The 25,415-nt window shown below is 39.1% G+C and overlaps 1 protein-coding gene across 2 annotated transcripts in view; it reads left to right on the top strand.

Annotated features, from left to right (window-relative positions):
* Positions 1–25,415, top strand: part of itpr3 (inositol 1,4,5-trisphosphate receptor, type 3) — a 252,243-nt gene that overhangs the window by 121,801 nt on the left and 105,027 nt on the right. For both annotated transcript variants that reach the window (XM_059653417.1, XM_059653416.1), the window contains 8 exons: positions 3,739–3,880; positions 4,980–5,138; positions 6,520–6,692; positions 8,020–8,139; positions 12,039–12,221; positions 14,637–14,888; positions 16,648–16,792; positions 24,480–24,624. In XM_059653417.1, coding sequence (XP_059509400.1) covers positions 3,739–3,880; positions 4,980–5,138; positions 6,520–6,692; positions 8,020–8,139; positions 12,039–12,221; positions 14,637–14,888; positions 16,648–16,792; positions 24,480–24,624 — 1,319 coding nt within the window. The remainder of the gene's footprint in view (positions 1–3,738; positions 3,881–4,979; positions 5,139–6,519; positions 6,693–8,019; positions 8,140–12,038; positions 12,222–14,636; positions 14,889–16,647; positions 16,793–24,479; positions 24,625–25,415) is intronic.

Consider the following 25,415-nt stretch of genomic DNA (forward strand, 5'->3'; position numbering starts at 1 on the left):
AAACTAAAAACTGCCCTGCTGTGGCCAAAATATATTTTCTACAGTTCCTTCTCAGATTTTCTTAAGGATTACTTCCGGTTTTCAAGGTATTTGTTTCAGTTTTCAGAGGCTTTTTCATTCTCACTGTCTCCTTTATTGGGTAATGTAGTCACTTAGCAACAGTACATTATGTTTTTTGAGTTAACATATGGGATTTTTGGGTCAATTATTAATTGTCAACACTTCATTAAATTGAAAACCATAACATACAAAGAAAACATTAATTTATGAGAATATCATAGTGTTTAACTTGGTACAGGAAAACCCACGTAAGTTAGCAACAAAAGCCTTTTTTCAAAGTAATTGACTCATACCCCACATACAAAAAGTTACCACCCTAAACATACCTTCTACAGACTGGCGAGGTCATAGCTAACACATTTCTATGTCAAGCACAAAACTGGAAGATGTTACCCAGGCAGTTCCTACATTGTAATTCTTAATGTCAGTGATAAGTTTAACAATTAACATGTTATTCATTACAATAGAACCAGAGGACACAGTTTAAAAATAAGGGTTAGGCCATTTAGAACAGAGCTGAGGGAAAACTTCTTCACCCAGAGAGTGGTGGATATATGGAATGCTCTGCCCCAGAAGGCAGTGGAGCCCAACTCTCTGGATACTTCCAAGAAAGAAATAGATAGAGCTCTTAAAGATAAAGGGTTATGGGGATAAGGCAGGAACAGGATACTGATTGTGGATGATCAGCCATGATCATAATGAATGGTGGTGCTGGCTTGTAAGGCTGAATGGCCTACTGCAGCACCTATTGTCTATTGTCTAATAGCAACTTATACATTTCCAGGCGCTGTGGAAGGAATGTAGACTTAAACTGAAGAAACCACGTTAATTTACAAGAAATTATTTATGTCAATGACTTCAAATATTTCTGGTTAATTTTTCCTTTGACTGGTTTAAATTTATTCTCACTATTTTGCAGCTTCCCTATTTCTCCTTGTGCATGACCTCTAAGCATATGTTAAACTGTGCCTGGAGCACAAACAGCTCTGGGTACCAGGTCTTAACAAGGGTATATTGGAGGAGTGTGGAATAGATGGATCTGAATGACACCAGAATTCCATGGGTTGAAATACACAAAGAAGTTACTTAAACAATGTTTGTGTTCCTTAGAATTTAGAAGATTAAGGAGTGGTTGATCCAAATTTTCGAATTATTATGGGTGCAAATAGGGTAGAAAGAGGAAGAGCTATGTCTGCCGATGAAGAACAACCTCTGTTGGTAGGCAAGACACATTCTGAAAATAGAATCCAACCTTTCAAGGATGAAAGTAGAAGCCACTTATTCAAGCAAAAAGTGCTAGAAGTTTGGAACACTTCTACAGATGACAATTGATGCTAGAGTGTCAATGTTATATTGGGGTTAATTGGCGTCTGATAACCCAAGATATTAAGGGATATGTCAGTCATATGGACTTAAATTACATATTAGTCATGAACTCAGTGAATGTTTGGAGCAGTCTCAAGAGTCTGAAAGGTCTACTCCTATTCCTCAAATGCCATGCTCTTACAAAATGAAAATGATTTTATGTGCGTACTTTTTATACAGGGAGACAGGATATATGAGAACAGCTGTAAATTTGGTTTAGATCCTGTTTGTAGACCATCCTGATAATTAATAGCGTCAAATCTACAATTAAAATGGAGGCTTGGATGAAATATGGACAATATAATCATTCCTCTTTTAGGATTCTGCTTATTGTAATAAATTAAGCATGCAAGATATATATGCAAACTAAACTACCGTATGGATCATGGACTCACCCTGTGAAAACACTTTGAATTCTTTTTATTAATAATATCATTATTTCCTTGAAAGACTGTATGTTTTCCTTTATTCTTTTGAAGATTGTTTTGTTTCCTTATTTGTTTTTTATTACCTTTTTCTCTTCAGTCTTCTCTCTCTGTTTTTTCAATTACACTTTGCTCAGTCTGAGGCAATCTGGAGGCTTTACTATCCATTTAGGAATCAGCTGAATTCTGGGATACAACAGGTATGGAAAGTCAAGCTGATTCACTTCTAAACAAATGTAATCTGCTCTTGCCCCAACTATTGTAAAAACAGATCAAAATATCTGATTGGTCAAACACGAGTTAATGTGTACCTGACCATGCTAAAACACACAACATTCTCCACCTGTAGTTATGTGATAACTCTGTGGTTATCACATGTCTCTGGGCATTCAGCGTTTTCTTGACTTGCCTAGACTAGTATTGGTTTCTTCTCTTATCAATGAACAATAGTGGTGTAAACAGACCCTGGCAGGGCACCGTAATAAAATGGAAATGGAAGCTTATCAACTTTAATTCAAAATATTGTTACCGGGGTGGCGATGCACCCTAGTCCCTGTGAGGCCCACTGGTATCGTGAAGCCTCTACTACACTGATGGGTTCTGAGTGCTCTCTGTCCAAGTGCACCAGAGTGTGAACATAACCTTGGAAGGGGATCGACAGTTGGGTGCTACAACACTGTACACAACCTATTGCCAAGAACTGTTGGAGGGCACTTTGGCCAGTCCTCAGAGCAGGCACATGAGGAGGCCTTCCATTTTTCCCACTCTTTCCCCTCACAGACTAGGATCATGGGCAACCACAAATTTAAAAGCAGTTCTTTTAAGAAACCAAACGGGGACTACAACTGAAAATATTCAACACGAATATGAAACACATTTTCCTTCAGGCTGCAGAACTTACATGTGGCCTGGCACCCGGTGAATATACTTAACCTTCTTTTGTATGGACTGCTGTGTATTGTTAGTTTCTAGGCTTGCTTTTGAACTATATTATTTAAACACCCACCAAGAAAATTACGAGTAAGTGGTTGTAAATTTTAACTTGTCTTACTTAATAAAGAGCATTTTTAAATACTCTTTCTATCACTCACCCTTATCATGCAGAACAATTGCCTTTACTGTAGATGACAATTATAAAAGAGCTGCTTTAAATTTATAACATATGCTTAGTATTTTATGCAGTTAAAAACTTACCAACCTTTGAAAAAAACTTGCTTACTTCAGGTGAAGTCCGGCCTTTAAGCAGTTTCAATTAGCTATTTACACATTTACAAATTAGCTGATCAAAACTGCCAGAAATCTCCATGATTGAACTCCCTCCCATTGCTGCTACGGTGAACAGATGCTGGAAACTGTCAAGTGAGTTGGAGTTAGTTTTCCAAACTTTCTTGATCTGCAGCTTCTTGCTTCACTTTCATGGCTGTCATGATTTCACGTACTGAGCACATTGAAATAAATAAGCCTCAAGGGTTGGTGCCAGAAACTCTGTTGCCTAGTTGGTGCACACCTCGATCACATCTTCCAAATCTCACTTTCCATATTGAGCTTCAAATGCTACATTCCATGTTCCAAGTTGACAGTGTGAACAGCTGCTTAAAACTGCCAGAAGTCGTCTTCAGCTATTTACGCCATTAACAGCTAAAGGAGGTGAACACAGTTAGAGAATGGAGACTGCTGGCTGCCTCAGTTGGCTGTTTACACTGTTTTTTATTATCCAACAAGTTTAGTGAGCAATGCCAGTAAGCCCAAAAACACTCATCTGAAATGGTTGGGAAAGATTTGGACCCTGCAAAGTTCCCCTTGTCAGTGAATGTTGCTCCCCTAATCTTTGTGCTTTTTGACTGAAACCAATGACAAAGACTTTGAGTTATTTTTCTGTCTGTTGTAGGTTTGCAATCAAATTGTTGGAAGATCTTGTTTTTTTTGTTGTCGAGGTTGCTGACGATGGTCAAAATGTTCTGGACATTGTCATGACAAAACCCAACAGGGAAAGACAAAAACTGATGCGAGAGCAAAACATCCTGAAGCAGGTACTGAGTGATTATCATTAATAGCATGTTTGCAATTTGTTTAGATGCAACAGTATATTGTTATGGACTACTAAACATTAATGTGGCAGCGCCGAATGTAAACATGTCAAGTAAAATCAACACAATGGAATTTTGATAACTGTTAGCCTATGTTAGAGTTTGTGTATGATTATAATGTCCTTATGTTATCCTGAGTATAAATGTAGGAATAATAAAAGATTTATGTATTTGTTAGACTTTGAAGTAACCATTTAACCGTACTTTCTGACACATGCCACATAACCATAATCCTTTCCTTTCCTGAGGGATATAGATCTCCCGATTTAGTAATTCCCCCTTGTCTTCCTGCCACGTCTTTGGATCTAATATTATAAAATTACATGAGTTTGTGCAGTAAGATGCTGACCTGTCTGTGTGAAGTTTGCACATTCTCCCCGTGTCTGCGTAGGTTTCCTCCGGGTGCTCTGGTTTCCTCCCACAGTCCAAAGATGTGCAGGCTGGGTGGATTGGCCATGCTAAATTGCCCATAGTGTTCAGGGGTGTGTGGTTATAGGTGGATGGGTCTGGGTCTGGGTCTAGGTGGGATGTTTCAAGGGGCGGTGTGGACTTGTTGGGCCGAAGGGCCTGTTTCCATACTGTAGGGAATCTAACCTAGTGCACAAATTGCTAATATCAGCCTGGACTCTGCATTATTCTCCATCATGATAAGCTGGCGAAGCTCGTGAACTGATAGTTATCCAGTGACTGCTATTAGAATTGCGTACGTGCAGCTATTAGGCATAATACAGTTCGTCATTTATGATCAGAGATAATGGGAACTGCAGATGCTGGAGAATCCAAGATAACAAAGTGTGAAGCTGGATCAGATGAAAGGTCTAGGCTCGAAACGTCAGCTTTTGTGCTCCTGAGATGCTGCTTGGCCTGCTGTGTTCACCCACCTTCACACTTTGTTATCTTAGTTCATCATTTATGTTGCTTCTGCCACTGAGAATCGCTTGTAGTAAAATATTAGAACGATGAATACACTCTCTGCCATAGTCGCTGTGTTTATTACAAAGGAAACATAACATAATCATTGACTTTTGCCTCCTGTGCACAGATATTTGGAATCTTGAAGGCTCCTTTTGTGGATAAAGGTGACGGACCTATGCTAAGGTTGGAGGAGCTCGCTGATCAGAAGAATGCACCGTACCAGTATATGTTCCGACTTTGTTACAGATTACTTCGACATTCGCAGGATGATTACAGGAAAAACCAAGTATGGGGCTGTGACTTGTGTTTAATGGCTAGACTCCAATTCTTAAGCATGATGTCAAGTTGAAATTCATTTTTATAATGAATCTTCATGAGGCAGATTTGTAAAATTCGGTTCTTCAACTAGCACTATTGAGATGCAAAGCAAATGCTAATTGCAGAATATCAGATAGTTTGGTCTGTGCAGTAATATATGCACGGTGGCTCAGTGGTTAGCGCTGCTGCCTCAGAGTGTCAGGGTCTTGGGTTTGATTCCAGCCTCGGGCAAGTGTCTGTGTCAAGTTTGCATATTCTCCCCGTGTCTGCGTGAGTTTTCTCCCACAGTCCAAAGATGTGCTGGTTAGGTGGATTGGCCATGCTAAATTGCCCGTAGTGTCTAGGAATGTGCAGGCTAGGTGGACTAGCCATGGGAAATGCAGGGTTACAGGGATATGACCGGAAGATGGGACTGGGTGGGATGTTCTTCTGAAGGTCAATGTGGACTCAATGGGCTGATTCTACTCATGTACAACATTAAAAACAGAGTTTACAAATTAGGGGAGTATGATTTCACTGTTGGGAGCTAGATAATGAAAAAAATTAACTAATCTCAAAGGATCACTGAACACCTTGTTGGTATTACCAGAAGCTATGGACATACAAATTACAGATTTCTCTCCAATGATTGAACTGCAAGTTTTCTCATTCATTCGAGAGAACATTATCAATTACTTCTGTCGGTACTTTTGGGAATTCTAACATGGAATTATTGCAATCCAACAATGTCAGCAGCAAGGTATCCCTATAATCTTTATAGTGAAGAATAGAGAAGAATTTAGGTACCGCTACTTTCAAATCCCGTTGGTCATTAATTATAAGAGGACTGAATTTTTTTCTAAGATAATAAAATGTGAGGCTGGATGAACACAGCAGGCCCAGCAGCATCTCAGGAGTACAAAAGCTGACGTTTCGGGCCTAGATCACTGTATTTTTTTCTGCCTGCATCTAGCTCCTGCTGTTGTATAGTTGGCAGTGTATTCCATTAGTGTATACCAAAATACTGCTAAATTACCTAGTGATAGTACAAATGGATTTTCCATGGAAGGCATTTTGGTGTAACCTTGACATTGTCTGGGATGTACTTACCTTCCATGTTTTGTTTTGGTGCTGAAATCATGCTTAACAAGGATCTGAAGCAACAATTGATGAAATAAGCCTAATAAGGAACACATGAAAAAAGTATTTTTTCCTTTTGGAATACTGTTGGATTAATGGACAGGGGATTCAGTGACTCGTAGGCTCTTGCCATGTAGTCTTTGTGAAGGAGAGGAACCTAGATTGGAACAAAAGGGGCTATAAAACTAAACACATTTTTGTTTGACATCTCCCTGTTGTTACTCTGTTAGGAACACATTGCAAAGCAGTTTGGAGTGATGCAATCTCAGATTGGCTATGATATTCTGGCTGAAGACACAATTACAGCTCTACTCCACAATAACAGGAAACTGCTAGAAAAGCACATTACGAAAACAGAAGTTGAAACCTTTGTCAAACTAGTGAGGAAGAGCCGAGAACCCAGGTAAGGTGATCACAGTTTTAGGATTGTTGTGTCTGCTCAATGAACATTGATCACATGTGTAGTGCAACACAGCCACTGGGTGGATCCTGTTAGGTGTAGTCAAGTATTCTCAGAAGCAGTTTCTCCTAGTGGGATTCATTAAGCCTTCAGTGAATTATGGATACAATCCTGACTTGTCAGAGGTGCAGTCCTTTGAATGCTGAATTAAAATAAGCCCAGTCTGTTTTCCAGGTAAACACTACAGGTCCCAATACACAGTTCAAATAAAATTGGGAAGTTTTTCATGAGCTTTGCACAATGTTCAGGCCTCAACTAAAATCACCAAAGTAAAATTAAATGGTGATTCACTTTATTTCGTCTCTTTTAGAATGTTATTCGCATAGAATGGTTACTTTGCTTCCCACCAGTTATTGCTGCTCGCAAGCAAATAATTGCACTAAATGCTTTGTGATATAAAACATGACAGGTAATAGTCTTAGTTTTGCTATACAGAACTGAAACCGGCACTGATTCTAAAAACAGCCTCATTTCCATTGCTTTTTATTGAAATCTACAAAATTTCAGCCAATCCATGACATCTGCTCGAGGCCCAGATGTAGCTTGGAAATTTACTCCGATACATCATGGCGCAAGTTACCTTAGCATAACCAGAGCAAGTAGCTGCAGCTTTAAACAGCTGAATCAGTTTTGACATATACACTTGGGTCTTATGTGGTCTTGTAAATCGAACACAGAATTGTGTCTTGGATTAGCTGCCATTAATTTTGAAAGAAAGCAGAAGTGATATGATTTTTTTAAAAAATGTAATCAATTATTCTTAAACCCATTATTACAATTCTTCACAGTTCATGGTTGCAGAGTTCAAATTTGTAGTTGATTTGAACCAGTCAGACATAAGTGTGAATCAGAAATTTGCATGTTGATAGTCTGAGCGATATACATATGGGAGGAATAGTGAAATAATTTGGGCAAAATCATGGCGAACATAGATAGCCTGCAAAAATGGGTGCACAGATTGTAATGTAGGATTAACCCATCCAACATAATGCAAACATTATGCATCTTTGTGCTGCATGTTGATTGTCGTAATTACTGCAGCCAGTACTAACCATAGTGCTCATTGGTCACAGTGTCAGTAGGGACCTTAGAATCATTACTTGCTGGCAGTACTCTGCATCTCTTAAATAGAAGGTGTGTTGTGGCTGCTAGCACCATTCCATATAATATTATCTGTAAGTACAAAGATCTGTTGAGTTAAAGGGTCAATGAAATAAACTGCATTTTTCTCGCCAAACACCTGTCACTAATTCTTGCTGCTTTCTAACAGGTTTTTAGATTATTTATCAGATCTCTGTGTATCAAATCACGTTGCTATTCCAGTAACCCAGGAACTTATTTGCAAATGTGTGTTGGATCCCCAGAATGAAGATATCCTCATAAAAACTGAGTGAGTTGCAGCTTCTTTTCTCAGGCATGGGAAATGCAGGGTTACAGGGATATGACCAGAAGATGGGACTGGGTGGAATGTTTATTGGAGATGTTCCATACTCATTTTCTTTTTGTTTTATCAAAGAACAAAGCTGATTCACAGCTGAATGAAACAAAAAGCTTTGTGTATCAGGCTTACATTCTTGACTGAAAAGAGCCAAAAAAAAAATTCTGTAGATGACAACCGATGGAAATATTATCCTGTTTTCAGAGTACTGTTGATTACTTCAATGCATCAATATCTCTCCAGTTATTGAAACTTGTACTTCTGATGAATATCTCATTATGTTCACGAATAGCCAATCTGTTGTTGCCAGTTTACGAATACCTCAAAAACCGAACGAACTCCGGATGCTGTAAATCAGGAACAAAAACAAAGTTGCTGGAAAAGCTGAGCAGGTCTGGCAGCATCTGTGAAGGAAAAAACAGAGTCAATATTTTGGGTCCGGTGACCCTTCCTCAGAACGTTCAAAGGAAGGGTCACCGGATCCGAAAAGTTAACTATGAATACCTCAATCCTTTTGTTTCTCCTTTTTTTTCAAAAAAAAAAGCAGCAAACTAGTCTGCAATGTGTTAGAATGTATCTAGCACCATTTGATCCAGGATAACATTTCTTAATGGGTTTTGGGATCCAAAGCAGATTAGGTTCCACTTTTATGTTCCGCAATGCTCTGACACCTCTCATTAGGGAATACTTCCCTCTCCAGATAATGTAACACGTAAAAGTAAATTACAACAGTGAAATGTGCAGGTACATCTTCTTTGTTGTTATGATACATTCTTAAAAGATGTAGAAAAAGTGCTGTGCTGCTATTGACCTGACATATTTGGTTTGGGAGTGTCTGGAGGTGCTTTTGATTGTGCTTTTGTTTTATTCCTAAATGTTTATGCATGAATAGATTGCCAGTTAAAACACTTTTTAGGAACTTCAAATCTCTTCCATTCTTGCATACAAATACAAGAAGCTCCAACAAAATTATTATCCTTCTGTTTAGACCTGGAAAGCCATATCCTATAAATGAAAGATAAATTTGTTAGGAACATGAGGCCAGCCTCTTGAACCTGTTGAACCATTTGAAAGATTGTGGTTTTAACTCCATCTATATGACTTTGTTCCATAACCTGTAATACACTTGGGAAATATCCCATTACAGCAGTAAGATAAAAATAAATGTCCTGGATTTCCACCTTATTTTTATTCCTCACAACTTTTTATCTTCATCTCAGCAATTTGGAATATTGTCAAAGCTCAATGTTCTCTGTACTGAGCTGTTTAGCTGTCTGTAGTGTCCATGTATTTCACAATAATTTACACTTGTGTATTTCCTTCAATGAAGTAACTGCAAGCACTTCGAAAAGAAATGGGATATTGCTAGGAGATTACGTGTCAGATTCCAATGTCTGATGTGGAGAGGGGGAGAAGTAACTTCAAATTCTTCACTGATTTCAGCTTAGTTGACTGTTCTCTTGCAAGGCATTCCATCCTTATGGTTCACTTCCCTCTTGGTTGAATTCCCATTTGTCCCACTGCAGCCAGTGCAGTTTTTGAGATGATTTTTCTTCCTACTCCCACAATCCTGGAGCAGAGGCTGCAATAGAACACATAATTATGGAACCTATAGAAGCATTCCAGCTCCTCCATTTAAGCAACTCCAAATTTACCAATTTAGCTTTTGTGCTCCTGAGATGCTGCTGGGCCTACTGTGTTCATCCAGCCTCACATTTTATTATCTTGGATGCTCCAGCATCTGCAGTTCCCATTATCACTGATCCAAATTTACCATTACTGGTTGACTTTGGTTACATTTCCAAGGAATCATGTAAGTGCCTGTTTTGCTTGTTTGTCTATCAGATTGGTGAGTTAGTTTTGAGTATGTCATAAAACTCCAATACGCCAGTTGAAACAGATGGTACTGTCTCCCCTTCAGAGGAAGGTGCATTTCAAGATGGTGTCAGTGAGTAGAATCGTTCCAGGCTCTGAAAGATGTGAGCTATGTTGAGAAATTTGGGAGAATTGTGTGAGATGTTGACCAAGGCCTTTCTCAACATCAAAACTGACAAACTGTATTTTCCCAGAGAGAAGATTCTTGCTCATGAACTGTGAGGAGCTTGTAACTGAGGATTATCGCTCATCCTTTCCCTCATTGCTACGTAATCTAACCTCATTAATATGCAGGCTTCTATTCTCCTCACCTGCTGAATATTAACAGTCAGAATTCCTGGCATGAAGAGTCGAAATGAGTACCTTGTGACTCTAGCTTGCTGCTTTGGTATTTGGGTCAGCCATTGAGCTGCCTGATCATCTTGAGCTGGAGAGCTACAGCCAAGTGCAGATTTGACAGCCACAAGCCCCTCTCTATCTGAGTATTGGGGTCCAATCCTCAAAATGGGATTGGGTCTTCCACCCTCTCCATTTGGTGACTGCTAAAGCACTTGCTGGCTGGCTGTATAATAATTAAATGTAATAAAACGTAATTCAGGCTTATGGCACCAGGAGGGCTAAGGTCAAAGATATGGTCTCACAATCCCAATTTAAGACAATACTGGACTCAGATCTCAGAATCAAACTTAGCTTGTTAGACCATAAATGTTATTTTTACAATTTAGTTACCATGATTGTCTTTCACTGAATACATTTGCAAGATGATGCCAACGTATTTTGAATGAATTTGGATTAGTGCAACAAGTATGGATCACTGCAGTGAAAGAAAGTGTATTTAAAATCTGAAGAATAGTTGTGAAAGATGCAGAGGGATGATTTGGCAAGATTTGACCAGTACAGTCTCATTACCATAAGCAAGGTGGAAGAATTTAACACAGAATGATATATGCAGTTTTATGCCACCATCAACACAGTTACTTCTAATCTGCAATTAAGATTGCAGGCTGAGAGATTTTGAGATCCTTTTTTGTGCTCATTTTTGCATTTCAAATTAAATAGTTTGATGTTCCAGATTCAACATGTGGACGTACTGTTTTGTGAAGGGAAATAGATGTAAATCCTTCATAAAGTGGATGTGGCATTTTTCTTATATTGCTATAAGAACTCATCTCAATATATCCTACACAATGAATAATAGCTGGAAATGGGCTGAGCTACACAATGTTCAATTGATGACAGAGATAAAAATTGTTTAGAAATGCTGAACAAAACTTGAACAAAGTTTGTTGCCTTGTTGCTTGTCATTCATGTTTCTCCATTATCTCAGCATGATTGGCCAAGTCTATGAATTTTTGGCATGTTCCATTGTGAGGTGTTGCTGTCAATTAACAGGATGCGCAGCATCTCAATCTCTGCGTTAAAACGTGCAACAGTTATTTTCTGAGACTAATAATGAGGTGCAAATCAGAATATTATAAATGGAATGTTACCTTGTTGGTGATCCTAAGTTCTCCTCAATTTGAAGGAGAGCTGTCACTGACTATCAATTGCAACTGAACTTGTTATTTAGTTAAAATCTTCTTCCACAGAGTCATGTGTATGTTACAACTGAAAGAGAGACCACATACTGAATTGTAATAGAATAACTGGTGAGATAAAGCATCAAACTGAGGAGTCATTGTATGTTCAGGTAGCTATGCCTGCATTCGGAGAAAATACTAAGTTCTATCAGTCCCTTAATATTCCTGCTCCAAGCAACATTGTAATCTTTGGTTAACTGTTTGTGGGCCTTGCTGTTTGGAAACACAACTACAAATTCCCATAGAACAGGAACCGTCATTCATTATAAAATATTTGGCACTTCTCATGGGTCTAAGGTGCAATACACATGCAAGTAGAAGTTTTAATATTTTAATTTTGCAGTGCAGTGGAAAACATGAACAAGCTGAATACTTTGTTGCACATTTTCTTTATAGATTGAGGCCAGTGAAGGAAATGTCCCAATCTCCAGAGTATATGAGTATGGAATACTTCGAAGATGAAGTTTGGTTGATCTGGACAGACAAAATGAATGAAGTCCAAGAAAAAAGCATCAGACAGTTAGCGCAAGAGGCCAGAGCTGGCAATACACATGATGAAAATGTCCTCACTTATTACAGGTGATTAGCAATTTTTTTTAGCAATAATGCAGCTTTTTAAATAACATTGCATTGAGAAGCAGAATTGAATCTAATTGTTGATAAACTGTGCTTTAAAAACATACATAATGATTAGATATTATAAGGGTCATTCAGTAATTATTTTGTGACAAATGTAAAAGTTATCTTTTTAAGTCTAAAAAAATTATTTAATCCTAGAGCGGATCTTTCTGGCTGTGCTTGCCCTCCTGAAGAGGCATGAATGTCTGGCTAACAAGAACAGGCATCTTAAAGTTAACTGCATTTTTAAAATTGAACTACTGGAATTTTTAAATGTTGCTTTATTGACACCTGCATTTGTTGTTGCTCATACTAGACTTCTTTTGTTTCGTAACTGTTATTTTCAGCTCAATTTTTTTGGCTCTCAGGATTTCAGCAACACTGGCAGTGCCATTTTTATTGCCTAATCTAGGTTCCCCAAATTGAATAATATTGAAGTGTTGACCACCTTTTGTGTAGACCTTACGTAGACCTGATCTCTGAAATATGTTAGCTTTTAGAATAATTTAGCAGCTTTTGCGATCAATTTATTATTCCCCACCTCCAATTTGCCAAATCTATAAAATGCAATATGACAGTTGGCTACAATCATCCTGAACTTATGACACAAGGTTGCTAGTCTATTACCGTACATGTTGCTTTACTGCATTTACTTATCAAAGAACTGTAGAGATTTACATCACAGAAAGAGCTCATTATTCCATCATGCTCGTGTTGGCTGTTTGCAAGCCCAAAACAAAACTAATCTTTATGTTCTGCTCCTTTCCCATTAATTTGGCTTTTCTGTTTCAAATATTTATTCAACTTCCCTTAAAAACTGCAACAGTTGTTGCCTCATTCAATAAGACCATAAGACATTGGAGCAGAAGTGGAAGCATCTTCCCAACATCCACTCTGTCCGGGCCATTCAGTGTTCTGTAAATTTCAGTTAGATCTCCCCTCATCCTTCTAAACTCCAATGAGTATAGCCCCAGAGTCCTCAAACATTCCTCATATGTCAATCTCTGTGACAAAGCTTTTCATACTACAATAACCCAATGTGTAAACAACAACACTGAAAAGGTATTCCCTGCTAATTTTTTCACAACACTCAAGACGTTTAACACCATCCAGGTTAAAGCAGCACACTTGATTGACACCTCATCCAACCTGACAGATTACAGTACAAATTAAGTTATGAATGTGTTTAATAACTTTATTTCTTAATAATTCACTAGCTGTGGGTAAATCTTTCTTATCCTTAGATAATGTTCCTTCACTCAATTATCCGCTCGTAGTTGAAGGGACTGCTAGCAGTAAACCTCTAGCAGCTATTTAGTCTTTTAATCTCCACAATTCCAATTCCTTTGAATTGTAATCTCCTCACTAGCACCTTGATAGTTAACCCAAAAGCAGTCTGGCTAGAGTAGCACACCTGTTATGGCTCTTATTCACATCTGTCTGACTGAGGCTCCTGTGGCACAGTATTAACATTCCTATCTCTAAACCAGGAGACCCAGGTTCAAGTCTTACTTGCTCCAGAGGTGTGTCATAACATCTCTGAACAGGTTAGTTCGAAAATATCTATCTGACTGACTCTGAGAGTCTGTATACAGCAGGACCAGCTTCTTCCTCATTGACCTTGAGTTGTAAAAACATGCACTTTCCTTTCAGTAAATTTCACTTTGATTTTCTGCCTCGATAACAAAAAGAACACAAGGTTTTGGCTTCTGGCAGACTCAGTATAAGGTCACATTGTCTTGTCTCTAGGCAGATTTCCAAACTACTGCATTTTACAGTAATGGAGACAATTTAAAAGTACAAATGCTTTATTAAATCCAGTGTTCAAAAAAGCATGTTACTCCCCAATATTACTCAGTCACCTGCTCGCTGATCTTTTGTCTCTGTGTTCCCCTTATATACATTTATCCACTCAGCTAATTAGATACTTAGACAACATTAATCAGCTCTACTCTGTGTTCTTTGTACAAGTTCAGGCTGACTTCTACTTACTTTACAACAATGTTTAATGACAGATGACACGTGATGGTACTGCTACAGTGCTGTATGCTCTGTGCAGGATATGTTCTAAACTTTTAACAATGTACTGGCAATGACGTCACAGTTACATCAAAGCTTCCCTAAAGTGACTTCTACTGCATTTGTATATAAAATAAAAATTCTGTTTATACACTCTCAGTTAAATTTTGAGTGGACGTGACCCTTAGAACAAGGCAACCTCTGATTCAACAACAGTTGACAGTAAAATAGAGACTATAAAATGGTTGGTATTAAAAATGAAAAAGACTCTTCTAAAGTTCAAGCTAAAAGGCATTGCAGGGTCAAATAAATGTGCCTGTTGTATTTTTCTAATTTGTCCCAATGCTTATATTTTAGGTATCAGCTGAAGCTGTTTGCAAGGATTTGTCTGGATCGTCAATATTTGGCAATTGATGAAATTTCCAAGCAGCTGAGTGTGGAGTTGATATTTCTGTGCATGGCAGATGAAACTTTGCCATTTGATATACGGGCTTCATTCTGCAATCTGATGTTGCATGTCCATGTAGACCGCGACCCCCAGGAATTGGTCACACCAGTGAAATTTGCTCGACTGTGGGCTGAAATACCTACAACAATCAGTATCAGAGAGTAAGACCATTTTTATTTGCCTGAATGTGTTTACTTGAAGTTGCTTAATTTTGGATAGAGCAATTTAGGAGTATGAACTACATAATCCAGAGAGGCGTATGAATTATTGAGCAGCAAGAGTTATTACAGGCTAGATTTTGTTAGTGATAATCTCAAAGTGCATATTGTTATTAAACAACATCCTTTAGTTCAAACCATTAGGTCGAACTAGCCGAGTGTCAGCTGATAATGCAAGGGCAAAAGGGCATTTAGTACCTTAATAAATGGTGGGACCAATTGTGTTTTCCTTAGCCCAAAAGATCAAAGAATTGAGATAGGAACTGGAATGACTCAGAAGGAAATGAAGTGAACTAGCTTCAAAGCAAGTAGGGATAAAAGGTTGGACTGAGAAAGAGAAAGAAAAGAGACCCAAAGCTAAAATTTAAAAAAAGAAAACTTCATATAATATCTGAAAGCAAGTCACCGTTTCGGGCAGTCAGCTTCTATACTTTTAACTATTCCATCTTTAATTGAAGTTTATTGGCATCGCATTAATAATAATCGTGTCATTGAAAAGATACCCGTACCATTAGTTACGAAATTGAACTTATTGTGTTTCGTGGGAAGTTAAAATGCAATTCCAGAAATTCTTAACAATGAGGAGGCTAAGGGCTGCTTGCAGTAAGCAAATACCTGAGTGGTAAGTTGCAAAGGCTTGTGACTCCGGCCATGGTGAATCTGGGGATCAGGTAGGATATGGGAAGTCATTTGACTAGAAGGGGATGACGCCTTTAATCTCTGTCTCAATTAAGTCATGAGTGGCAAGGTCCATGGCCAACATCCTGCTAATTGAGGCCTAAAGTGACCAATTAATGGTCACTCAAAGGCTTCAATCTGACTCTGTTGGGAATAGCCCAGGAGCAAGTGTGCTTCCTAGGAGGAGGAAAATTGCGGCTGCTTCTTGGCTTGGAGCTTTTGAACATGATCAAAGGCTCTTGGTCCCTGATTGAGAACACCTACATAGGGCAGCAACCACCTTCCCATGACTTTGCTTCTGATTTCCCTGGTGCACCTCTTCTCCCTGTTGACCTCAATTCCTGGATACTACCCCCCACAGAAATGTCCTTTATCCTTGGCCTCAAGGTTTGCACTCCTGACATCAGCTATGGCCTCCAAGAGGAGAAGCTGTCAGCCCTGATCAACAGGCAGCTCCTGCTGGAAAGGAACTCGGCCCACACTAATCTGATACTGCATAACGGCCAGCCACTGTCTTCTTAAGTGCTCAACAGACAGGAAGTATTTTGATTTAATTTGATTTGATTTATTGTTGCCATGTGTATCGAGATACAATGAAAAGTGTTGTTGAGTAACTGCCCTACAGGCAGATCGTACCAAACAAAATGCATTAGGTAGCAGAACAGAGTGCAGAATATACCATTACAGCTGTAGCATGCTGGCCTTAATCGTAAGGGTCAGGGCAGGTGTTTTGATGCATTTTCACACAATGTGCGAGACTCAGAGGATTTTGTTTCCAGCCTCTAATCCTTGAGGTTGCTGATCAATTTGTCTGTTAATGTACCATGCAGATTTAACATGTGGTAATTTTGCCAGTGAAGCTGTAACTTTTAAATTTTTTTTAAAAGTCTCTTTTTCAACATGTTCTTTTTCAACATGTAAAAGAGACCCACTCCGGTTAACTGAGAGGAAAACCCAACAGTCATGTTAATGAGGATTAGTGCTAGTGAGAGAAAATTTGACAATGACTAAATTTGATTTACAGTTATGATTCCAATTTGAATGACTCACGGGATGACAAGAAAAACAAATTTGCTAATACGATGGAGTTTATGGAAGATTATCTCAACAATGTGGTGAATGATGCTCTTCCATTTTCTAATGAAGAAAAGAATAAGCTCACAAACGAGGTAATTGTGATTTTATTTGCGTGTTTCCTTGCAATTATTTAAAGTTCTCACAGTATGAACAATTTTGCCAAATTCATCTATAAAGAGAGATGCTTTAGCAAATTTGGCATCAAAGGGACCACATTTTATTTGCAAAAAAAGCTGCTATTTTTCACTGATTTTCTGCAAAGAGTAGCATCTAATCTCAATGTGATTACAAGATCTATAATCCATGTTTTTCAAACTAACGCTCAACATTTCTACTGCCATTTTGATGCAGTGAGGTCCTTGGGCTTAATTAGAAACAATAAACAAAAACTAGTTGCCCCCCTCCCTTAATATGCTCTAAAAGTATCTCTTTAAATCTTGCCATTCTGCACTACCTTTCAATACTCTCTACAATCACTTGAAATTTTTTTTTGCCAATTCCTTCAGCCATCTGTTTAGACTGTAATGTGGCTTGTAGCATTGAGCTCATATTCAATCACCCCTGTTGGTATGTGTCACTAAAGTAAAAGTGCTCTGTAAACTATTGTCTGGAATGGTATACCTCGCGTGTCCTAGTTTTCCTCTGGTATAAATTATAAACCTTGGAAAGCATATGATCCTTGTAGTAAATGGGCCAGCATTTCAATAGAAGTTAAATGATTATTTGGGAAGCCAAGTCTGGCACATGTAAATGGTGCGTGTATCTGGATATGTTTCCTTTGTAATAAATTTGGGGCAGTGATGTACAAAAATGTAGATCTGGTAAGAATTTAACAAAATAGTGTTTTTTTAATAGGAAGTTGTGTGCACTGGGAGTAGCTGAACAATTCAGGCAGTAAAGGCTATATAGGATATGTCTAGATCAGTTTTATGGAGCAGTATGTTTCTGAACTGACCAGGGAGAAGGCCAAACTGGATTTGATGATGAGCAATAAACTAAAAGTAGCCGGCAATTTGACAGTAAGGGGAATATCCTGTCAATACTGCCTATAATGTGATTCAAGTGATATTAGATTCGAGGGACAAAAGGGAGAGCCATTAAAATGGTGTTTAAAATCATGGAATACAAAATTAGAAGGACTTAGTATGCTGGAAAACACTTTGGAAAAACTTACAGATAAACAAAGGTAAATATTAAAAAGAATCATTCCATGTAATATACGAATTAGTCAAATCTCTAAAAGGCAAAGGTTGCATTTTTGTGATTCGTTAGCCATGATCAACATGTGAGTGCGTTGACACCCGGTGGATTTCAGTAGTTCAGGAAGGCAAACCCAAAGGGGATACGCCCCAACCATCTTCCTGTGTGCCAGGTATAACTCCAAGCAACAGAAATTCTTCTTCTCATTCCAATTAAAGTCAGTTTTGTTAAGGATCCTTGATGCCATATTTGGACACATGCTGACTCAGAGGCAGTCACTCTGACTTCTCCTCTTGACTTCAGCTTTTCTGTCCTTATTGGTTCTAGGCTGTGCTTGACACAGCACCCAAGTGGCTCTGGCAAAACCCAAACTGAGAATTAGTGAACAGGTTATTGCTGAGCAAGTGCCACTTGAGCTGATCTACACAATCAGCAGGATAATATTCTGGGGACATGAGTTAAATGGTACTATTTTTAGGTGGTGTTATTTAAATGTAAGTAATTAATAAATATAAAATTTTAAAGAAGTTAGACCGAGTAAAGATGAGCATAGACCTATCGTTGATTGTCATAAAACCCACCTGGCGCTCTAATGCACTTTAGGGAAATAAATTTGCTCTCCTTACTGAGTCTAGCCCCTGAATTGGTTGAACCATGTTGCTCAATTGCATTAAACCATGAAAGAAAATTTGAATGAAAATAAAAACAAACAGATAATTGACATTGACCTAGGTACTGGAAGCCACAAAGGCACACCTTGCTAGTTCGCCTTGCAAAGTTCTGAATAGCAATATCTGATGACTTGTGCCGAGATTGTGAGAGCTGTTCCACAGACTATTCAAACAATAGCCTGACATGGCCGTACTCACTGAGTCATACCTTATAACTACTGTCCCAGTTGCTAGTATCACCATTCCTAGGTATGTCCTGTTTCATTTGCAGGACATACCTTCCTGTGGTGGTGATACAATGGTATGCAGTCTAGAGGGTGTTGCATGAGAGTACTCATTTTGATCTTGAATACCATGATGTCTCGTAGAATCAGACCAAACAATGGCAAAGGAATCCCCTCCTGATTACCACTGACAGTCCTTTCTGGGAGTTCACTTCACTTAGTTGCCTGGAAGGCTGGTTTGTAATACAGAGTGATGCCAATTCCTGCACCAGCTGAGATTACAATGAAGGACTCTCCTTCTCAATCTCTTGCCTTGTCTGTGGTGTGTTGACTGTCAGGTTAAACCAAAACCAGTCATCTAATTCTCCACTAAGAAAGCAGCCCTGTGATCTGGTAAGACTCTGGTGACTTTACCTTTACATTACAGTTCTTCCTCAATTGATGGATCTGAACTTTTCCATGTGGAACACCATTAGGAAGAAGCACTGAATGTTGTATGAGCACAGGGTAACAAGTGCATGGGGACTTCAACGCCCATTACCATAAATGAATTGGTAGCACCAGTACTGACAAGCTGGATGATCTTTGAAGGATATTTCTGCCACACTGTATGATGGGTGATGAATGCATTAATGCAAAAGAAATCCTACTTTGTCTCATCCTTGCAAATCTCCCTGATGCCAATACATCTGTCCATGACTGTACTTTATCAAGATGAGATCCTATCTTCTCACAAAGTGGATTCACTCATCTTGTGAGGCAGTATCAGCTTACTAAATGGAATGGATTCCAAACAAATCTAATGACTCAAAACTGTACATCCCTGAGATGCTGTGTGCCATTGTGATCATCAGCAGAATAGTATTCCATTACAACCTGTAATCCCAATATATTCCCTTATCTACCATTGCATTAAAATCAGAGGAACTGCACTGGTTCCATGAGGGGTGTAGCAGACCATGCCAGTAGTTGTGCCAAGCAGCTTTAAAATGTAGATGCCAACCTAGGAAAGTTACAACACAGAACTACATGCCTAATAAACAGAAGATTTGGCAACTCCTGGACAAAGCTAAGCAATCCGACAGTCAGCGAACAAGATTAAAGCTCTGTAATCCTTATATATAACATCATAAATGGTTGTGGACAATACACTAGAGGAGGAAAATCCAAAAATATCCCTAAACACATTGATGGGTGAGCTCAGTGCATCAATGCAAAAACAGGGCTGAGGCATTTACAATTATTTTCAGCCAGAAGTGCTAAATGGCTGTTTAATCATGGCCTCTTCCTCAGACCACACCTATCATAGATCCAATCTTCAGCTAGTTTTATTTGTGATCAACAAAAGCTGAACCCAGCAAAACCTATGAATCCTGACAACATCCTGGCAGTATTTCTGAGGACTTATGCTCCAGTTCTCTCTACACCCTCAGCCAAACTGTTCCAGTACATTTCCAACAATGTGGAAAATTACCCAGTTACATCCTGTCCACAAAATGTAGCAGAAATCCATCCTAGCTAACTATTCATAATCACAGCAGACTGATGAAAGTTGCAGTCAACAATGCTATCGAGCAGCACTCACTCAGCGACTGATGATCAACTTGAGTTTTGCCAGACCACTTGGACCTAGACTTCTGTAAAGCTTCAGTGAGGTGGGAGTGACTGTCCCTGACATCAAGGCAGCATTTAACTGAGTGCAGATGAAGGAGCCCGAGCAAAATCAGTCAGTGCGAGCGAGTGAGAATGATGCACTGGCTGGTGCCATCAGAGGTGAATTGTTCGTTCAGAGTGAAAAAAGGTCAAAACAAAATCAGAAACTGTTGTAAAAGCTCAGCAAGTCTGGCAGCATATGTGGAGAGAAAGCAGAATTAATGTGTCGGGTTCAGCGACCCTTCTTCAGAATTGGTTTATTGTTTTGTTTCTGACTTCCAGCATCCGCAGTTCTTTTGGTTTTCTTGGGAAAAAAAGACCGGGAAGTTTTTTTTTAAACTGTACTACAATGAGATATTAGCAGCAGGACTAGAAACTGCAAGTGCAGATTTTGAGCAGAGTATTGCTATGTCAGTGACCAGTGGATTTTTTTTAAAGTAAATTCCTTGCAGTGTTGGAAGTGGCTTTTTGTTCACTTTTCTCTTACCTCAGTAGGAAAGCCCTGACACATCTTGTTAATTTTTGGAGTGACAGAGGTGAGACAAGAGAAACCCATGAGAGGTATTGTTGTGGTGTTGACTCCTGTGTTCAATCATCCTTCAAATTGGAAAGTAGAAGACGTACAGTCCTAAACTGCACACAGAAGGTGAACAATTGGTAGTAGTATTGCCGAGGATAAAGCGATCACCTGGAGCTCTGTGGACAAGAGGAAGTTGTAGTTGATAACAGTAGGGGGTGTGTTGTGAGTGAAATTAAAGAAAATACAGACAGCATGGTGAGGTATGAGGAATAGGTAAGAGATGTGATACGGACAGTAGAGTTCCAGAAAATTAGAGGCTAGTAACTCAGCCAGTCACTGGAAAATCTAGCAGAGGATCAAAACACAGCAATTACATTTATGGAATGATGTTTTAATCATAAGAAAGCACAGATTTGAAATAGAGAAGCTTGTACAAATTTTAAAAACACGATGTTGGATATTCCCAGAATAATAGGTTGAAGTGCCCGGCGAACAGGGTGATAAGTGGGCCCTAAGGAAGAAAAATTAATATTAAGTACTGTGGTTGGTTCGCTCACCAAGCTCGTTCATTAGTTTGCAGACATTTCACTACCCTCTTGGATAACATCATCAGTGTAGCCTCTGATGAAGCGTTGTATTTTCCCACTTGTTATATAAACTCCTGGGTCCATTGGAGTTGATTTCCTCATTTCCAGTTTTGCTTTGCAGTGATGTGTATATAGGGTCGAATTCTATGTGTTTATTGATGGCCTTCTTGGTGGAGAACTAGGCCTCTAGGAATTCCTGTGCTTGTCTCTGTTTGGTTTGTCCTAGGATCCTGACGTTGCCCCAATCAAATTGGTGGTCCTCCTTATCTGTGTGTATGGAGATGAGTGAATATTGTTTGTGTCTTTTTGTTGCTAGTTGGAGTTCATGTCTTCTTGTGGCCAGTTTCCTTCCTGTCTGTTCAATGTACTGTTTGTCACAGCCCTTGCATGGAATCTTGTATGTTATGTTGGTTCTGTCCATAGTGGGTAAGGTGTCTTTGGTTCCTGTTAGCAGTTGGCATAGAATTGACGTCGGTTTGTGTGCCACTCTGATGCCCAGTGGCCATATTCCTGGATGTGATGGTAGAATGCAGTGTCAATGGGGAATTTCTGACAAAGGTATACAGAAAGGCCACATACAACGGATCAAGTCCTAAATTTCAAGAGTAACCACCCCAACACCCACAAACAGAGTTGTATGAAAACACTATTCAAATGAGCCGCAACACTTGAGCAACCCAGAATTATACCAGACTAAAGAAGAATACCTCCACCAAATATTAGAGACTACAGATACGTGAACAGCTTAGTCTGATGATGCCTGTAACGCAAACAACAGGAACATACAGTATCTCCCAACACATTTGTCACATTACCATACATTGAGACCATGTCTGAACTGACCACAAGACTCCTATGGCCACTGGGCATCAGAGTAGCACACAAACTCACATCAACCCTAAGTCAACTGCTAACAAGAACCAGAGACCCCTTACCCACTATGGATAGAACCAACGTAATATTCAGGAACCCATGCAAGGGCTGTAACAAACATTACATTGGACAGACAGGAAGGAAACTGGCCACAAGAATACATGAACACAACTTGCAACAGAAAGACATGACCAATACTCACTCATTTCCATACACACAGACAAGGAAGACCACCAGTTTGATTGGGACAATGTCAAGATCCTAGGATAAGCCAAACAGAGACAAGCACGGGAATTTCTAGAGGCCTGGTGCTCCACCAAGAAGGCCATCAATAAACACATAGAATTAGATCCCACATACACACCATGGCAAAGAAAAACCGGAAATGAAGTAATTAACTCCAGCGGACCCAAGAGTTTAAATAACAAGCAGGAATACAACAACGCTTTGAGAGGCTGCACTGATGATGTTACCCAAGAGGGTAATGAAATGTTTACAAACTAATGAACCAGCTCAGCGAGCAAACCAACCACAGCATCCACAACCCAAGCTAGAAATCTACTCAAGCAATATACTAAATGTATTTTTTCCAAAAAAATTTTCAAGGAGAGAAGGTCTAAAACCTAAAAAAAAAAGCTCTGAAAATTTTAACGGAAGCATATAAGTTACAGCTGCAAGGGTGAGCTAAATAACCAGTGGTCTATTAGAGATGGAGATTCTAAAATATTCATCAACTTTTGAACAAATAAAACCACATCTTGAATTAAAATATCCTTACCAATTAAAGGATCACAAAACTGACTGTACTTCAAGAAAGTGACCTTAGTCTAGTGTAAAATAGCACCTAATAAAGATAGGTGATGGCCTAGTGGTATTACATTCGACTATTAATCCAGAAATTTATCTAATGTTTCTGGAGTCCTGTATTCAAGGCGGATGGTGGAATTTGAATTCAATTTAAGAAAAAAATCTGGAATTAAGAATCTACTGAAAACCATGAAACTATTGTCAACTGTCAGAAAAACCCATCGGGCTCGTTATTGATATTCAGAGAATAAAATCTACCATCCTCACCTGTTCTTGCCTACATGTGACTCCAGACCCCCACCAGTGCCCTTTGAGATAACAAAGTGTGGAGCTGGATGAACACAGCAGGCCAAGCAGCATCTTAGGAGCACAAAAGCCCTCTGAAATGACTTAGCAAGTCACTCAGCTCAAGGGCAGCCACGACACCCATTTGTCGCAAGTAAATTAAAAAATGAGTGAATGGTTCACACAGATCTGAGTGAATTTGTAACAGTCTAGCAATGATGACCTTCATTCTGAAGATTTTTATTCCATCACCTCAAAACAAAATTGTTAAACCGAGTTTCCCAAACATTCAGCTTGATATAGAATAAATGAATTAATGTAGTGGAGACAGTAGCGTAATGGTAATGTCACTGGACCAGTAATCCGGAACCCCAGGCAAAATTTCTGGGGAAATGAGTTCAGAACACACCAAAACAAATGGTGAAATTTGTATTCCATAACAATCTGACGTTATGGCAAATGTGTAGTCACTACCAGTTATCATAGAAACCTATCTAGTTCTGGAGAGGAAATCTGCCATCCCTACCTGGTCTGACCTAAACGTGACTCCAGTTCCACAGTGATGTGGTAGCCTCTTAACTGCATCTGGAGTAATAAGAAATGGCCTAGCCAGCAATGTCTGCATTGCTTGAAGGAGATCCTTTGCATTCCATTTTAAACACACATCCTCAATACTAAAGTGTAAAATAAGAATGGGAAAGATGTTTTTTCTAACATTCCATTGGCACTGTATTGAAAGGCTCCTAGGATTTGCAGACCAGTGTTCAATTACACTGAACTTGAAATTTGTTGAGGATTATCCACTTGTATTTAATAGTCTTAAATAATCATTTATAATATTTGTTGCATGGATTAGATAACATTCAGCAGGGTGAGGATATACGTTTGTCGTAGGGGTGGGAATATTATTGTGTGTTGTTAATTATAAAATTACTGATTTTTTTTGCATCTTACTCTAGGTGGTCAGCTTAGCCAGACGTCTGATCTATTTTGGCTTCTACAGCTTCAGTGAGCTCCTACGACTGACCAGGACACTACTTGGTATCATTGATTGTAATCAAGATGTCAACGTTATCGATGCTATGGATCATGATGAGGGGACTGGTGAGTATTTTAGTGCAAGAGTTTCTCAGGATATTTAGTTGTCAGTTTGGAACCAGTGTTTGACAAGATATTTTCATTTACCACTGGGTAAGATAGGCAAGCCTAACACCTGCTCAGTGAAAGCAATCTGAATTATTTTCATAGTCAGGCTCAGTGCAAAAGTAATCAATGTCCATGTATTTAAAACAACTCCTGATCAGTTTGTTTGGGGTGGGTACAGGAGTTTGGGGAATAATTTGTTGTTTCTAAAAAGGCTGGCCTATTTGTTAAAATGCAGAAGTGGGAATGCAATGAAATGTAAAGTTGCCACAAACCCAATGGATCATATGGCTGCTCTCTTGTTAGAGAGAAGAATGACTCTGGCTGATTTAAACCTGAAGGTCACCATGCCTCAGGCAAGGGACGAAGTTGAGCAGGTAGGACCTTCATGGTAACCTCAATCAGGGCAGGAATTGTACTTGCACTGTTGGCATCACTCTGCATCACAACTAGCCATCCAGTCAACTGGGTTAACTGATCCCATGGAGGCTACAGAGAGTTAGACATTGGTTGCATGAATTATTATGGAGCCAGAAGAGGTATTAATATTTCTTCTGTCTCAAATTGCTAGAATACGTGCCTACCTGCTTTTCACCATTTCACAAATGCCTTTAAAGGACTGCTGACTAGGGCTGCTTGGTATTCCATCTATCTGGAGACAGTGCAGGTTTTGCCCACTGAGACATGAAAATTGTCATGCGGCCCTTTTGTGTTGAATCTTGGTTTACATTGTAACATGAAGCTGCCAGCTG

The sequence above is a fragment of the Stegostoma tigrinum genome, chromosome 21, assembly GCF_030684315.1.
Source record: "Stegostoma tigrinum isolate sSteTig4 chromosome 21, sSteTig4.hap1, whole genome shotgun sequence".
Classification (NCBI taxonomy): Eukaryota; Metazoa; Chordata; class Chondrichthyes; order Orectolobiformes; family Stegostomatidae; genus Stegostoma; species Stegostoma tigrinum.